Here is a 17,089-nt window from a genome sequence, read left to right as displayed (position 1 = left end):
CTAGACTACAACTCTCGGCATGCACTGCGCTGCGGAGACTAATGGCATAGCCAGTCACAATCGCGGGGCGTCATGGGAGTAGTAGGTCTGGGGTAGGCCCGGCGTGCACCGCGCGCAGGGGACCAATAGGAGGCCGGGTCATAATCACGGGGCCTGCCGGGAGTTGTAGTTTTGGGACGGGCCGGCAAGCTGCGAGGAGGCTACTGGGAGCGAGGAGCAGTCGTAGAGGCGCCACCTGGCCTCCATGGCGGCGGCTGAGGTCCAGCTGTGGGTGGTTTGCTTGCTGCGGGTGGCGCTGGCCACCGTTTACTTCCAGGAGGAGTTTCTAGACGGAGGTGAAAGGGGCCACGTCCGCTGGCGAGGGCGTGAGGACCCCCCACTTCGCTGCCCAACGGACGGCCGTGTCGCCGTTGGCCCCAGGCCCCTTGTTGCGGGGTTGAGGGTGGCGGAGCCTCGATGTTTCGAGGCCTCGAGCGCCCCCTCACCCTCCCAATGACACAAACTAATAGTTTTCAGCCCTCACCGGTGTTGTTTCCCCCCACAGAGCGCTGGAGGAACCGATGGGTGCAGTCCACCAATGACTCACAATTCGGGCATTTTAGACTCTCGTCGGGGAAGTTTTATGGTCATAAGGAGAAAGATAAAGGTTAGTGTAGGGATCCTGGGAAAATGAAGCTAAATGCTTAACGCCCCTAGCAACTTTGCAAGGTAGGTGTGGTGACCCCTCCAACACCTGTTACATCTATTTTACAGGTGAGGAAAGGAAGACAAGGACTTTAGGGAGTTGTTTTATGAGCACTTGTTAGTTGCCTCCCAGTCAATTTCCACTCGTAGTGACTCTACAAAATGACAGAGAGAACTGTCTCCTAGGGTTTCCTAGATTGTAATCTTTACGGAGGAGCCTTGGTAGCACAACAGTTAGGAGCTCGCTGCTAAGCAAAAGGTTGGCAGTTGAAATGCATCAGCTGCTCCTTGGAAACCCTGTTAGGGGAGTTCTACTTTGTCCTATAGGGTAGCTGTGAGTCAGAACCAACTTTGCCGCCGCTGGGTTAATCTTTACTGAAGAAGAGTGCCAGGTCTTCCGCAGAGCCTCTGCGTGTGTTCAAACCACCGACCTTAAAGTTAGCAAAGGAACGCTTAACAATTTGTGCCACCAGGGCCCCTTTTGGAAGGACAAGGAGTCTGAATCAACTCAGTGGCAACTAACAACCATCGGAATGAGTCCTTGGGTGGTGCAAATGGCTAAACACGTGACTACTAACTAAGGAATTGGTAGTTAGAGCCTACCCAGAGTTGCCATGGAAGAAAGGCCTGATGAGCTGCTTCAAAAGGTCATAGCCGTTGAAAACTCTGTGGTGCACCGTTCTGTTCTGACACACATGGGGTCGCCATGAGTCAGAATCAACTTGACAGCAACTGGTTTGGTTTTTTGCCTGGTGCAGATGGTTAAGCACTAGGATGCTAACAAAGTTTAGCTATTTGAACCCACCCAGTGATACCTCGGAAGAAAAGCCTGTCAATCTACTGCCAAAAAAATTAGCCACTGAAAACCCTGTGGAGCAGAGGTCCACTCTTGACACACATGGGGTCACCACGAATCGGAGCTGACTCAACAGCAATTTTTTTTTTTTTTTACTTCCATGGAACTTGTCAAAAGACAGGAATTTCCACTTGGGCTACTCCTCTGAATCATTTGGGTTCTTTCCACAATTTTTTCCTTTCTCTCATTTGGAATTCTGAGAGTGCATGTTCCATTCATTCCCTGGGCACATGACTACTGAGAGCAGACATGGGAACACCCAGTAAAAAGGCCCTGTCCCTCCTGGTCTCCTAGGACCATGACATTGAAGCCATGAATTGGAAGATGAGTAGAATTTAGCCACAATGAGATGGGGGCGGTGCTGAAAGGGTGAAGGGGCACCAGAGTGGGACCAGACACAGTGGGAGGCAGAGACTCAGTTGGTCTTGGGGGATTGTCTAGATGGTGGGTGGTAAGGGAAAGAGAGGGGTCACGAATCCCTGGGGAAGGGGGGGAGCGGGAGGGGAGGAATGGACCAGAGAGAGGGGGTGTGGTAGTAAGAGGCAGTTATTAGTTCAGGTTTGGACATATTGATCCCTGGGTGGCACAAACAGTCTGTGCTCAGCTACTAACCCAAAAGGTTGGCAGTTCAAACTTGCCCAGCAGTCGTTCAGTCACCTCCAACTCATGGCGACCCCACGCACAACGGAATGAAATGCTGCGGAGTCCTGAGCTCTGTCCGTGATTAGTTGCGGATTGGACCATTGTAACCCATAGGGTTTTCATGGGCTGATTTCTAAAGTCATTCACCAGACCTTTCTTCCTGGTCTTTCTTAGTCTGGACATTCTGCTGAAACCTGTTCAGCATCCTAGCAACGTGTAAGCCTCCGCAAACAGATGAGTGGTGGCCGCACGTGAGGTAACTCTGCTGGGAGTGGAACCTGGGCTTCCTGCATGGAAGCCAAGAATTGTGCTACTGAACCAAAACCCTCTACACTTATAACAGCACTGTGTTAAGTACAAAAATGTCCAGGTGTGTGAACTGTAAGGTCTGTGGAAGCAGAGAGCCAGTGAGCAGTATGCCTGTTTGGTATTATTTGCTACTGAAATAGGGGTGGTACAGTGGAAGAAAGGCCTGGCAATCTGCCCCCATAAAGATTACAGCCAAGAAAACCCTGTGGAGCTGTTTGCTCTGTAACACATAAGGTTGCCATGAATCAGAATGGACTGGGCAGCAACAGGTTGTTTTCCATGACGTTTATTATTGGGGTTGGGGGGACAACATCGTTTCACTTTCCTGAGTCCCTGAGCACAGTGTCATCCTAATCCTACATTAGTACTTTTCATTGAAAGGTCTGCAGACCACCCAAAATGGGCGATTCTATGCCATCTCTGCACGGTTCAAACCATTTAGCAATAAAGGGAAGACCCTGGTGATTCAGTACACGGTGAAACATGAGCAGAAGATGGACTGCGGAGGGGGCTACATCAAGGTCTTTCCCGCAGATGTGGACCAGAAGAACCTGAATGGGAAATCACAGTACTACGTTATGTTCGGTGAGTTCACATGTGTGCAGTGCAGCCATTCCTAGAGCCCTGGAAAACCCTTCCAGCTGGGTTGAGCTGTAGACTAAGACTGCCTAAACACCGTGAGGTCAGCATAAGGGCAGTATTGAGTGTAACTGACCAAAGGTTTTTAAGCCCTGTTAAATCTCATTAGTATTATTAAAGGAGCCCTGGTGGTACAGTGGTTAAAGTGCTTGGCTGCTAGCTAAAAGGTTGGCTGTTTGAACTCACCAGCTGCTCCAGCAGGAGAAAAATATGGTAGTCTGCTTCCGTAAAGATTTACAGCCTTGGAAACCCTATGGGGCAGTTCTACCCTGTCCTATAGGGTTACTATAAGTCTGAATTGACTCAATGGCAGTGAGTTTTGTATAGTGAGGAATCCCCAAGACTCTTGCCCTGAGATACTCCTTAAATGTTGAAGGGAAACTATTCCCTGAGATCACCTTTTAACTAAATAGTAAGTTAGCTCAAATAGTAAAGAATGTCACCCTTGGGTATTTATATGAGGTCGAGTGAACAACAGTTAAAGCATAGATGAGAGGGTTGTGGGCCATGAGACTAAGGTAATGGGAGAAAACAACTAGAAAGGAAATAATGGGAATGTTGACACAGTGTGAAGAATGTAACCAATGTCACTGAAAACCCTGTGGAGCAGAATACTGGGTAGAAGCTGTTGAATGGGAGTTCGTTTTGCTGTCTATATTTTCACTAAAAATGCAATAAAATGTAAAAGAAAAAAAGACCAATGTACCATCCTGTCATGCTTTTGAGGAAGCTATTTATTCAACATTAATAGAACCCAGAGTGCATGGAATGTATCAGGAGTTGGCAAACTATGGCCTGTTTTTTGCCACTTGTGAGCTAAGGGTAGTTTTTACGTGTTGCACTATTTGAAAGAAATCAAAGGAAGGATAATATTTCATGACATGAAATTTACATGAATTTCAAATATCAAAAACGTCAACCTATATGAAATTCAGACTTGAAAAAAATTAAGTTTATTTCCAGTTTCTATAGATAAAGTTTTATTGGCCCATAGCCATGCTTGTTTGTTGAGATTTGTCTAAGGCCCCTTTCCTGCTATAACAGATAGCAGAGTTGAGTTGTTGCCACAAAGGCCATTCACCCACAAAGCTGAAAATATTTCCTGTCCGGCCTCTTACAGGAAAAGTTTGCCAACCCCTGATATATATGCAGTTTCTCCTTACACCGAGGGTAATTGATGAAAGTATGTGCTAAAATGGGGAAAAGATGAAATGGATATAACTGAAGGTGGTGGGTTCCAGACGCTAGGCGCTCCCTCTCAAAAGAAAATCTTTAGGAATAGATGTACTTTTAAAATGTCCACCCATGGTCCAAATTTGGGGAATCATTCTTTAAAATCCTTTTCTCCCATCTCCCAACATGAATGGCTTGCGGAGATTTTCCTCCCTAGTGTGTTTTCCTGGTGCTTATCTCTGGATTTATTGCAATCAGCAGCAGGTTTTGGACACCTGGTTGTACTGTTGTTATGTTTATCTGCTCTGCTGGTCATCGTGTTATTTAGAATCTGAGCTTTAGAAGTAGAGTGTTAGAGATGGTGTGATCCCACTCTATGGGATCACGTTTATGGAGTACGGGATTTCTCCAAAGTGACAGAATTGGAAGCAAAGTCTCCACAGACAGCATAGACCCCAACTCCCTGGCCTGAGTTCCTTCAGCTCTACTGTGTACTCTTGAATTCACTATCAGCAGTGAAGAAGGTGTCTATTTTGATTCAAAAAGAAATTTAAAGGTCTTGGTTTTGTTGGTGGTTGTTACTCTCTTTAAACAGGATGGCAAAGATAATCCGGCAAAAAAATGACCTGTTGAATTAGAGACTTGTCACTATTAAAGCCCAGATGTCTCAGCTCTAGCTTTTGGTATGAGGAGAATCTGATGATTGGCAGGGTGCTGAAGGGGAAGAGGAGAGAAGCCCATTGTATTGAGCCCTTGCCGGGGCCTTCATATGCAGTCTTAGGTGATGTATGTAAAACCCCAGAAAATAGGCCTTACCACCCCCATTTTGCAAATAAGGAAACTGAGGCTCAGATGAAACTACATGCCCAAAGTCAGATCAGCCCAAGTTCAGGCCCTACATCCCTTCCTGACAAAAATCCATTTTGTGCTGATTTTATTATTGCCATTAAAAGAAAACCCCAGATTTCCTTGTCATTTCTGATTGTGTCCTGAAGCTTAATTCAATATGGACAGTGTATAGGTGCTGAGGAATAGAGAGGAGGAAAATTCTGGCCAGTTGTGAGGGAAAAATAAATCACACATCTCAATTCTGAGAAAGTCGAATTTCACAAAAATAGCATGCGTGCCATAGCTTTTGTTTTAAAAAGCAGACTGGGATGTTTTCCAGCGATGGAAACAAAGGAAATGAAGCACACATCCTTTGAGAACACTCAGTGTTCTTTGTGAATGCTTCACAATTTCATTTCCAGGTTCAGTGTAGCATCTCCTTGTAGCCAATTGCTAACATTCTGTAAGTGCTTATGTGCAGCCTGAATCTCCCTTTACTCTGGGGTTCATCACTCAGCGTCCAATAGGAAGCTGATGTGCTTGTGTTTATACTCGTTTGGCCAGACAGAATACCCCAAAGTGGGCGCCCAGTCCAGGGGTGTTTTGGAATGTTCTATCTGAGATGGGAAGAACAAGTGTGTGCTTGAGGCTAATGACTCGCAGGACAACTCCAAACATCATCAAAAGGCTGGATGTAATTCCAGTTACACCCTGTAAGCCTTGGTCAGTGTGTTCGGAATGACAGAGTGTTCAGAACGACAGATCTTCGGGGAATGGCGTGTTCCACAACATTCCATGTTCTTAGCAACTTCATTGGAACCTATGAACTGAGTATAACCTCTCATTTATCATTTGGAGTTATCATTAAGTGTGCGTGTGTAGATATATAAGTGTAAATATGTATTGTTTTAGAGTATGATGATGATAATACGTAATGGCACAAGTCCTGAGCTTTGCCACATTGGTTTATGTAGGTATAAATCTTCTTGGAGTATAATAGTGGCAATAATAACAGCACAAACCCTGAGCTTTGCCACACTAAGTGCTTTACATACATCAGCCCATTTCACTGGCATAATACATTATAAAGTCAGGATTAACATCCCCATTTTATAGATGAGGAAATCAAGGCATGGGGAAGCTGAGTAGCTGCCACATGTCTCAGCCCCTGAACTGCTACTTTGGGGTTGGAGCCAGCCTGGGCAGCTCTGACGCCTGAACCCTACCTGACCACAGGTGCTTGTGTCAGAGTCGGGGCGGGGCAGGCAGCACAGGGACACCTGTTAGATGACTAGGCCTGTCATCTCTTACTCACAGACTGACTTGTGCTTGAGACCCAGGCAGCTGCGATTTCCAGAGAAGGGCCTGCCAGTGGGGGTTGTCACCATAAAATTCTGGGCCTTGTACATTTAAGGAGAGTGGTCAGGAGGGGATACTGAATGGTGATGCATAAATTATGGAAGAAAATTGAGAGCAGCTCATATCTTTTTTTGTAGGACCCGATATTTGTGGATTTGATATCAAGAAAATTCATGTCATTTTATATTTCAAGAATCAGTATCATTCAAACAAGAAGTCAATCAGGTGTAAGGTAAATGCTCTTGAACCCAAATCAGTGATTGTGTTAACTCTGTTGCCCGACCGTAACCACATTTAGAGAAGATAGTTTTGGTTTTAAAGTATTTTGCCAAGCCAAAGCCAGGTCCGAGCGAACATAACTCCCGCCCCTGGTTTCCAGGCTAGCGGGTCCACTAGAGAGACTTGTCGACTCTGCCTGGTTTGTTCCCCCGGATGTTCTGACCTTACCAGTAAGGCACAAGTCCCTTTTACTGTGAACCATTGTCTCATGCTGAGTTTTCTAGAGAACCAAAACCAGTGAAGCATTTATACGTAAGTAGAGAGAGATTTATCTCAAGGAAATGGCTCACACAGTTGTGGAGGCTGGCAAGTCCCAAATCCATGGGTTAGGCATCATGCTGGAGGCTTCTCCTGACTCACGTGTTGCAGGGGCTGAGGAACTCACACTTGGCAGGTTAGGCGGCAGGCTGTTGGCTTACAGGTTTGCGGAAGCTGGCAAATCCCAGAATTGGCAGTTCAGACAACAGGCTCAAGTCCCCAGAACTGGAAGTCAGGTGATGATGAGCCAGGTGCAGGATCCAGAGCAAGGGGGAGCCTTGCCACAGCATCCGTGTATATGTGTGTATGTGTGTGTGTGTGTACGTATGTGTGTATATGCTTCAGGTCACACCACCAAGGAAATTCCACCTACATCAGAGTAAGGGTGTGACTTGCATAATGCTGTGACTTGAATCACACCCTCTTAAAAGCTTGTGCTTCAAGATAAATCCACACTAATCCTGCCTTATTAACACATACAGGTTAGAATTGACAACACATAAAATAGAGGATAATTATGTAATATCACAAAATGGAGGACAGCCACACATACTGGGAAGCATGGCCTAGCCAAGTGACACATGACATTACTGTCACAACCATGTCATAAGCCTATCTGGCCCCTGAAGGGTTATGGCAGGACCCTCATGTTTCATCCATATCCATTATCACCAACGATGCAACATTCAGGATGAAAAACACCTTCTGGAGAAATTAAGCATCTTCAGAATACTCAAGCATTTTCAAAGGGGAGTGTTTTTAAAGTGAATGCATACCATCTTGCCCTCTTACTGAGGTGACCTGAAAATAGCATCATCTCCATTTTTCAGGGCAGAGGCAGGAGGTGACACCGTAAAGGCCACTGGGCCCAGCCAGGAAGGTGCCAGGGGCTTCCTCTGTGGGTCTATGGTGCCCTGTAGGGCCAAGACTGCAGAGGCCAGGAAACCACAGCTGAGGGTCGGCATGTCTGTGCTGCCCTGAGTGCCATTTCAGCCCACTGGCCCCAGGGAGGATCGTGTAGTGCCTGTTTGAGAGTGGCATGGAGCCCCTCGAAGCTTCTTGGCACCGTAGCGCTCTTAGAGCATGGCCATCTTTATGGGCTCCGACACACCCTGGGTATTGGAGGGGCGGGGGAACCTTGCCGGTGGCAAGCCAAGGTCAGCCACTAGGGCGTCCCAGAAGGGGCCTGAAAAATGTTAGAGAATTATCTCTGATGTACCTAGTGGGGGATGGTGGGACTGTTGGGCTAAGGCCTTGGGTGGAGTGCTGGAGGAGCCCAACCTGTGACTTGGAGGTAGTCTGGGGCCCACAGCCTGGGGGAGGCCTGACCTATGACCCAGAGATGGGCTGCGGGGCCTGGGGGAGGCCTGACCTATGACCCAGAGGTAGCCTGGGGCAGGGCCTGGGGTCCATTTACCTGTGACCTGGAGATAGGCTTATCAGTGCTCTGTAACAAGGGAAGACTGGAGCTGAAGGTGACCCTCTGTGGTGCTGTGATGATCCACATGGCCAGGCTGTGTCTGAGTGGTGGGCTGCTTGGTCCCGAAGGGCCTCCGGGGCAGTTGGCCTGCAGAAGTGTTGGAAACTCAGGCCAAGCTCTAGACTGAGGGTTGAGACCAAAGGTGCAAGTGTTGGGCCGTTTGCATCTGTGTGGACATGGAAAACGGAGAGTGGCAGCAGTCAGTCAGGAGGGTTTGTCCCAATGACAGAATCATGGTGGGCCAGCATTGGGGCTGGCGGTGAGCCCAAGGAGAGCATTTGGTGAGGTAGGTGCTCCTGTCACCTTACCCTGCTGAGGGAGGCTGAGAACGCAGAGCTGGCCGAAGTCTTGATCCTGAACGTCTGGTGTAGGCTGTAGTGGCCGATCCCTTGGCAAAGCAGATGGTGGCACAGGGTAGAGAGGCCTGTGGGCTTGGCTGTCAGTAGAGGGGCTCATGGGATCATAGAGCGTTTAAGATGACAGGGCAGTGGTTCTCCCGCCTGAGCAGCATCAGGACTCCAGGCCGTGGGGGCACAAGCTGTGGCCCCTCAGAGGTCCCAGTGGAACCAGGTGGGCAGCCTGGGGATGGACATTTTTGCAGCGTCCCTGGTATTGCTGGTGCTGCTGGGCCGGCACCATGGAGAGCCACAGCGGAGTAGGATGCAGGAGTCCCGGCTGGTGGGACAGGCAGGCAGGCCAGGACCCACCCTTCCACCTTCCTTCCCACATTTACTTCATATGTACTGAATTTTTCCCTTGTTCAAGGAGCCCTGGTTTGACAGAAAGATGTGGTAGTCAGCTCCTGTAAAGATTGCAGCCTTGGAAACCCTGTGGAGCAGTTCTACTCTGTCCTAAAGGGTTACTGTGAGTCGGAGTTGATGGCAAAATGTTTGGTTTTTTGGCACCTAGTTTCCCCTCACAGGGCTTGAACAGTTGGACAGCTCAGAGCATTAGAAAGTTCCCTCCCTGTATTGACAAACAGATGTATTCGAGAGCAGCCATTGCCTGGCATCTTCCGGAATAGAGAACAGTTTTTTCATATGGCTCCTCATAAGTCAAACAGCCCAGCAGCCCCTTAGTTCATACCGGCTGCCCCTTCGTGATTTTCTGTGAGTTTTATAGATGGGAGCCACCATCTTTCTGCCAGGGCAACCAGCTGCCCAAGAGAAGGCTGTTAATAAAGTGAGGAAGTATTCTGCAAGAGGGCGATTACTCGGTTGTTGTTAGTTCCCATAGAGTCAGCTCCGACTCACATGAACCCCACGTACAACAGAAGGAAACGTTGCCTGGTCCTGTGCGACATTCATGATCATTGGTATGTTTGAGCCCGTTGTTGCAGCTATTGTTTCAGTCCATCTCATGGAGGGTTTCCCTCATTTCACTGACCTTCTACTTTACCATCCATGCTGTCCTTTTCTAGCAATTAATCTTTCCTGATGATGTGTCCAGAGTAAGTGAGTCGAAGTCTCTGTAGGACACCCTTTATCTTGTAATCATATCACCCTATCCACCCAGAGTCTGTCTCCTTGCTGATTCTAACAAGGCTACGGCTAATGAACAAGTAAACTGAGTGGGGCCAAAGCATCCAGGGATTTATCGTTACCCTTTCTCCTCTGGAATTTGCAGGTCGATGCCTTTACACACCTTTACACTCTGATTTTAAGACCAGATCTGACTTACGACGTGAAAGTTGATGGCCAGTCAATCGAGTCAGGCAGCATCGAGTATGACTGGCAACTAACATCCCTGAAGAAAATGGAAAAATCTTCAGCAGAGTCTAAGGACTGGGATCAGGTTACAGACAGCAAAACTCAGGTTTGGAATCTTCCCGAACATCTGTAAACCAAACCAGTTGCCGTCGAGGCAACTCTGACTCGACTCAGGGCGACCCCCTATGTGTCAGAATACAACTGTGATCCATAGGGTTTTTAGTGACTGATCTTTTGGGAAATAGACCACCAGGCCCTTCTTCCGAGGCACCTCTGGGTGGACTTGAACCTCTGTCCTTTTGGTTTGCAGCCTAGTGTGTTAACCATTTGCACCACCCAGGGATTCCAAAATAACTATAGAAAGTATGAAAGTATACTTTGTGACTACCCAGCTACAATTGCTACATGAGTGGTAATTGTGACAATAATACCATAATAATCAAATGTCCTCCCCCCAAGCATATACCGCTTTTACCAGCCACACAGGTTGCACATTGCAAGGTATTGTGGAAGAATTTTATAATAGGTGAGATGAAAGCAAGTGGGCTTGTTTTATTTTTACCAATGTAAAAATAAAGGATATGGCATCAGCAACCTTTTTAAAAATGATTTTTTTTTTGTTATTTTGCATTTGAAAGTGAAGTATTTTCTAAGCATCATACTTGTCGTGGCTGACAACCAGGAATTGGTTAACATAACAGCTATATGTTAATTTTCAAGGGCTGTCATAACAAATTATCACAATCTGACAGAATAAATAGAAATTTATTCTCACAATTCTGGAAGCCAGAAGTCCGAAATCAAGGTGTCGGCAGGGCAGTGCTCTCTCTCGAGGCTCCAGGGGAACTTCCTTCCTTGTTTCTTCCAGCTTCTGGTGCCTCCAAGTGGTCCTGGGCTTGTGGCTACATCTCTCTAATCCCTACCTCCATCGTCACATGGTCGTCTTCCCTGTGTCTTCTCTTCTGTCTCTTGTAAGGAACTTGTCATTGAATTTAAAGCCCGCCTGAATAATCCAGGATGATCTCACCTTGAGTCCTGTCTTAGTCATCTAGTGCTGCTGTAACAGAAATACCACAAGTGGGCGGCTTTAACGAACAGAAATTTATTGTCTGACAGTGCAGGAGGCCAGAAGCCTGAATTCAGGGTACCAGCTCTGGGGGGAAGGCTCTCTCTCTGTCGGCTCTGGGGGGAGGAGGATCCTTGTCTCAGCTTCTCTAGCCCGATGTTCCGCAGCTCCTTGGCGATCGTTATGTGGCATCCGCCTTCCCCTGTTTGTGCTTGCTTATCTCTGTGCCTAATCTGCCTCTTGTTGTATCTCAAAAGTGATTGGCTTAAGACATTGTACATGGAGGTGGCTTCATTAACAAAGAAAATCCTATTCCCAAATGGGATCACATCCGCAGGTATAGGATTCAGAGTTTACAGCACATATTTTGGGGGGACACCATTCAATCCATAACAAGATCCTTCGCTTAATCACACCTGCAAAGACCCTTTTTCCAAATAAGGGCCCTTCCACAGGTTCCAAGATGGGGAAATATCTTTTGGGGAGCACAGTTCTACCCACCACAAGCTGCCATAATACTTGGTGTCTAGTGTATGCCAGGCCCAGCACTGACACAAGTCCCTCCAGTAGCCCCCCCGAGACTATATGATGCTCCCCAAATGGGGAACCGAGGCTAAGAAGGCAGAGAAACTTACCCTGGAACTGTCCTGAAATCTCGCTGGCTCAGAGCTCCACGGAAGCCTCCCCAGGCCTGGTGAGCAGTGTGGGGTGGGGCATGAGATCCAGTTCCCAAGCGTCATTGAGCAATCCATTTGGAAGTTTACCCTAAACTGGGTAATTCTTGTCCATATATCTAGTTTTGGGTGAGCTCTTAAACAGAAGTGAATTCTGGAATTATACCGTGAGAACCCACAATTATAAGGAGTCGGCTACTTGGATGGTAACTATTTCCTGGATCACAACTCAGGAGGGTCTCACCTGCTACCAGTTGGGGTAGAGGGAAGGCAACAGGAGGGGAGGCAATGAAATCCATGCCTTGGCCAGTGAGAAGTTAGAGTCACCATGGAAAAGCCACAGCCCAAGGGCAGAACCTGTGCCATTGGCAGTCACTCTCAGAGAGAAAACCCGAGCATACAGGACATCAATACTCTTCCTGAGGTGTTTATCTGAATATTAGTTAATCTCAGCTACTTTTCTCATGCATTCACTTACTCAACAAATATTTATTAAACAACTACTAAGCCACATATGGAGCCCTGGTGGCACAGTGGTTAAGAACTCGGCTGCTACCAAAATGTCCGTAGTTTGAATCCGCTAGCAGCTCCTTGGAAACCTTGTGGGGCAATTCTCCTCTGTCCTATAGGGTCACTATGAGTTGAAATCAACTCAACGGCAACGGGTTTGGTTTTGGCTTTTTAAACCACATATATATATATATATATACATATATATATATATATATACATATATATTGTTGCTGTTAGGTGCCATTGAGTTGGTTCTGACTCATAGCGACCCCTGTGTACAACAGATTGAAACATTGCCTGGGTCCTGTGCCATCCTCATAATCGTTGCTATGTTTGAGCCCATTGTTGCAGCCACTGTGCCAGTCTGTCTTGTTGAGGGTCTTCCTCTTTTTTGCTGACATTGTACCCACCATATCTTTCTCCAGGGCCTGGTCCCTCTTGACAACATATCCAAAGTACATGAGACGAAGTTTTGTCATCCTCTCTTCTAAGGAGCGTTCTGGCTATACTTCTTCCAAGACAGATTTGTTTGTTCTTCTGGCAGTCTGTGGTATACTCAGTATTTTTTGTCAACACCATTGGTACATTTGAATTATGGTGTTGGCGAAGAATATACATGTGCACATATAAATGGAGCCCTGGTGGTGCAGTGGTTAAGAGCTTGGCTGCTAACAAAAAGGTGGGCAGTTCGAATCCACCAGGCACTTCCTGGAAACCCTGTGGGGCAGTTCTGCCCTGTCTTACAGGGTTGGTATGAGTTGGAATTGACTCGACGGCAATGGGTTTGGTTTTGGTATACACATAGAAGTATACACATGTGTATATGTATATGTAGGACTCCCTGTGTAGTGTAAATGGTTAATGTGCTCAGCTGGTAAGGAAAAGTTGGCAGTTCAAGTCTACCTAGAGGTGCCTTGGAAGAAAGGGCTGGCGATCCACTTCTAAAAAATCAGCCATCGAAAACCCTAGGGAGCATAGTTCTACTCTGACACGCGTGGGATTGTTATGCGTCAAAGTTGACTCAACAGCAACAGGTTAACATGTACATGTATGTTTATATACATGTATACATACAGATATATACATGCATATGTACACAGACATAACCACATACACGTGCACACACACGTATATATACATACATATTACTCAATAATGTAACTGCTTTTTTCCTGCTACCGTGCAATCCCCATAAATCTCAGAACATTTCTTAGTTATCCCACCTCTCTTTCTGGAACACTCCATCTGTGACCATACCATAGAGGACACACTTAATAGGACCTGAGCTGTGCTAGATCCCTCCCCGACCATCACTTATATTCCACTTCGTTTTAAGTCAGCCATTATTTGGACTGTTCACACTGCTGTTCCTTTCAACAGCATGGAAGATATAATGCTGAAATCATGCAGGGGGTTACAAAGAAAAACCCAGCCATGTGTTTCTTGAAGCACTCAGTGGGGTTAGAAACCCTGAGCACTTGGCCACCAAATTGGAAAGGAGAGGAGGAAATTGCAAGGGGGCCAAGTCCTGCCTCACCCTGTCTCCTGGGTTCTAAGAATTCCCTTTCTCACGCCTGATCACCCAACTGAGTTTTGGGTTTGTGTTCAGGACTGGGAGAAACATTTTCTGGACGCAAGCGCCAGCAAGCCCAGTGACTGGAACAGTGAGCTGGATGGTGACTGGCCAGGGCCGATGCTGCAGAAGCCTCCATACCAGGTACAGTCTCCCCCATGCCCTGGCATCTTGGATACCCTTGGGCTGCCCCTCCTCCCCCCCATATCATGCCAACTACCTGTGTGTGTGGTTTGTTGCAGGACAGCCTGAAACCTGAGGGGATTGATAAAGACGTGTGGCTCCACCAGAATATGAGAAGCACCAACTATCTGACAGAGTACGACCTCTCAGAATTTGAGAATATCGGTGCTATTGGACTGGAGCTTTGGCAGGTCACTGGGTTTTAAGTTTGCTTTCATTAAAAAGTGTGAATTTCAGCAGGTTGTTGTTTAGCTGCCATTGAGTCGATTCAGACTCGTGGCAACTCCACATGTTACAGAGTAGGACTGCTCATAGGGTTTTCTTGGCTGTAATCTTTACAGAAGCAGATTGCCAGGCCTTTTCTCCCACGGTGCCACTGGGTGGGTTCGAACCACCGACCTTTAGGTTTGCAGTCAAGTGCAATCTGTTTGCGCTACCCTGGGACCTTATAACCAAAAAAACCAAACCCTTGCTGTCAAGTTGCTTTGGACTCATAGTGACCCCTGTAGGACAGGGTAAACTGCGCATAGGGTTTCCAAGGGTGTAATCTTTACAGAAGCAGACTGCCACATCTTTCTCCTGGGGAGGGGCTGGTGAATTTGAACCACCGACCTTTCAGTTAGCAGCTAAGCACTTTAAATGTTGTGCCACCAGGGCTCCTCTCAGGGACCTTATAGATTCCTTTAATTCAAAACACTGCTATTCAGTGAGCGTCTACTATGTGTCAGGCCCTGGTGCCCAGACCCTAAGACACAGTTGTAGGCACAACCGACACGGGTCCTGCCTTCTTGGGGCTTCTTGCCCTGCAATCGTGCCCCCTGGGAATGCACCTCCCAGGCTACTACTGGCAATGTCAGCCCTCATCTCAGAGCTGATCTGGGGTGCCCGTCAACTCCAGAATAAGGTGGCAGGATCTGGGTTCTGCACTCCCAGCAGGCTCCCAGCGATGCTGCTCCTGCTGGTCTACATCCCAAGCCCTGTGCAGGAAGATTCCAGAGCAGTGGTCTTCCACCATGGCCTCGATGCCCAGGCTGTGCCCTGGACTGATCACTCAGCATTTCATGGGTGGGACAGGCATCCAGAGAGTCTGTAAACGCTCTGGGCGACCCCAGTTTGCAGGCAAGTTTGAGAACTAGTACCCTGGAGGAACTGGTGGCCTAAAAGTGTGTATAAGCACATAGGACTGAGAACTAATCACCGTCACAGTACTGAGCACATAGCTGCTTCTCTGTGGACAGTGGTTATGTATCTCAAGTCACTAATGAAGCCCCTGATTTTATCCACAGGTGCGATCCGGAACCATCTTTGATAACTTCCTGATCACAGACGATGAAGAGTATGCTGAGAATTTTGGGAAGGCCACCTGGGGTGAAACGAAGGTATGGTGTTCAACCCATGCACGCAATTCACTTTTTCTTTCATTGTTGATTTCTATCTTTTTTTTTTTTTATTGGAATCTAACATTTAGGAAAAGCAGTCTCTGGGTGGTGCAAACAGTTAAGCACTTGACTACTAACCAGAACGTTGGAGGTTCAAAGCCACCCAGTGCACCTCGGAAGACAGGCCTGGCAATCTGCTTCCAAAAGGCCATAGCCTTGAAAACCCTATGGAGCAGTTCTACTCTGCACACATAGGGTCCTCCTGAGTCAGAGTCAACTCATAGCAACTAACAACAAAAGCAACATTTAGGAAAGGGTTTGATGAATTTTTACCAATGAATACCTAGAGATGCCTTGGAAGAAAGCCCTGGCGATCTGTTTCCAAAAGATAGCCTTGAAAACTCTACCGAGCATGTTCTACTCTGATACATGGGGCACCATGAATTGGAATCAACTTGACAGCAACTAACAAAACAGCAACATTTAGGAGAGGGCTTGGTGGCTTTTTATCATTGAATACTGCAGGTGCCTCAGAAGAAAGGTCTGGCAATCTGCTTCTGAAAAATCAGCTATTGAAAACCCTGTGAAGCCCAGTTCTACTCTGACACACATGGGAGCTCTGTGAATTGGAGTCGACTTGACAGCAAATGGCTTTTTTGGTTTGTTTTGTTTAAATAACATTGAAGACCCAGCCACATAATCCAGGATCAGCTTCCCATGCCAACATTCTTCATTTTATTCCATCTGCAAAGACTCTTTTTCCATATAAGCCACACCCACAGGCTCTGGGGATTAGGACCCCGAATCCCTGGGGACCGTGATTCAGCAGGGGGAGGGTGGGGAAGCTGCAGGCTGGTGATCCCCGGGTGGTGGGGCTCTCGTGTCACCCTCCAGGGCCCAGAACGGGAGATGGATGCCATCCAGGCCAAAGAGGAGCTCAGAAAGGCCCAAGAGGAGGAGGAGGAGGAGCTGCTGGCCGGGAACTTTGATGCAAGGCAAAATTTCTTCAATCGATTTCACAGGCGAGATGAACTGTAATTGTGCAATGATCAGTAAAGGTACTTGGTGACACCTTGTTTCTATTTTAATCTAATTTAAAAGCTCCAGTGTCTACACAGTCACTTCTCTGGTTTTCTTTCAAACACATTCTGTTCCTGCGTGCAGGTCTCAGTGGGGTTGGTGACGTGTTCCCCAGCGACCTCAGTGCGCCCAACAGTGTCTTCTCAAGCAACACGCACAGCAGAGCCCACGTTCTGTGGGGTTTCGGCCCCAAATGCATGCTCCTTTCTTAACCTTCCAAACGTTTTTATGAAAGTTGGTAAAACTTACCGTGAGAAAGGAGAATGGTGCTTGATTTTTTTGAGTTGTGAATGACTCATAGACACAGACATTTCCTCAGGTGAAAGGTGCTGGTGTCCGTCTCTGACATCAGAGGTTTGTTGTGTTGTTTACTCGTCAGCTCTTTTAGGAAACACGGGCACTGGA

The 17,089-nt window shown here is 47.3% G+C and overlaps 1 protein-coding gene across 2 annotated transcripts; it reads left to right on the top strand.

Annotated features, from left to right (window-relative positions):
• The first annotated feature begins 185 nt into the window (after positions 1 to 185).
• On the top strand, positions 186 to 16,878 carry CALR3 (calreticulin 3). 2 transcript variants are annotated; one of them, XM_049877306.1, is made up of 10 exons: positions 186 to 335; positions 545 to 646; positions 2,873 to 3,076; positions 6,628 to 6,722; positions 10,134 to 10,322; positions 14,079 to 14,186; positions 14,285 to 14,416; positions 15,512 to 15,604; positions 16,499 to 16,662; positions 16,769 to 16,878. In XM_049877306.1, the coding sequence occupies exons 1-9, from the start codon at positions 245 to 247 to the stop codon at positions 16,640 to 16,642; spliced, it is 1,158 nt and encodes a 385-aa protein (XP_049733263.1). In that variant the 5' UTR covers positions 186 to 244; the 3' UTR covers positions 16,643 to 16,662; positions 16,769 to 16,878. The 2 variants fall into 2 exon arrangements, with proteins under 2 accessions (XP_049733263.1, XP_049733264.1); XM_049877307.1 differs by lacking the exon at positions 16,769 to 16,878 and having other exon boundaries at positions 16,499 to 16,668.
• Positions 16,879 to 17,089: the final 211 nt, after the last annotated feature.

The sequence above is a fragment of the Elephas maximus genome, chromosome 3 (genome assembly GCF_024166365.1).
Source record: "Elephas maximus indicus isolate mEleMax1 chromosome 3, mEleMax1 primary haplotype, whole genome shotgun sequence".
In the NCBI taxonomy this organism is placed as follows: Eukaryota; Metazoa; Chordata; class Mammalia; order Proboscidea; family Elephantidae; genus Elephas; species Elephas maximus.
The sequence above is the reverse complement of the archived record's forward strand: the minus strand, read 5'-3'. Positions and strand labels throughout refer to the sequence as shown.

What these genes read in the sequence shown, in the direction of transcription:
- CALR3 (XM_049877306.1), top strand. Translation starts at nt 245, where the DNA reads ATGGCGGCGGCTGAGGTCCAGCTGTGGGTGGTTTGCTTGCTGCGGGTG. An exon ending in TCATAAGGAGAAAGATAAAG is followed by an intron (nt 647 to 2,872) that starts GTTAGTGTAGGG and finishes TTTCATTGAAAG; the next exon opens with GTCTGCAGACCACCCAAAAT. An exon ending in TGCAGAAGCCTCCATACCAG is followed by an intron (nt 14,187 to 14,284) that starts GTACAGTCTCCC and finishes GGTTTGTTGCAG; the next exon opens with GACAGCCTGAAACCTGAGGG.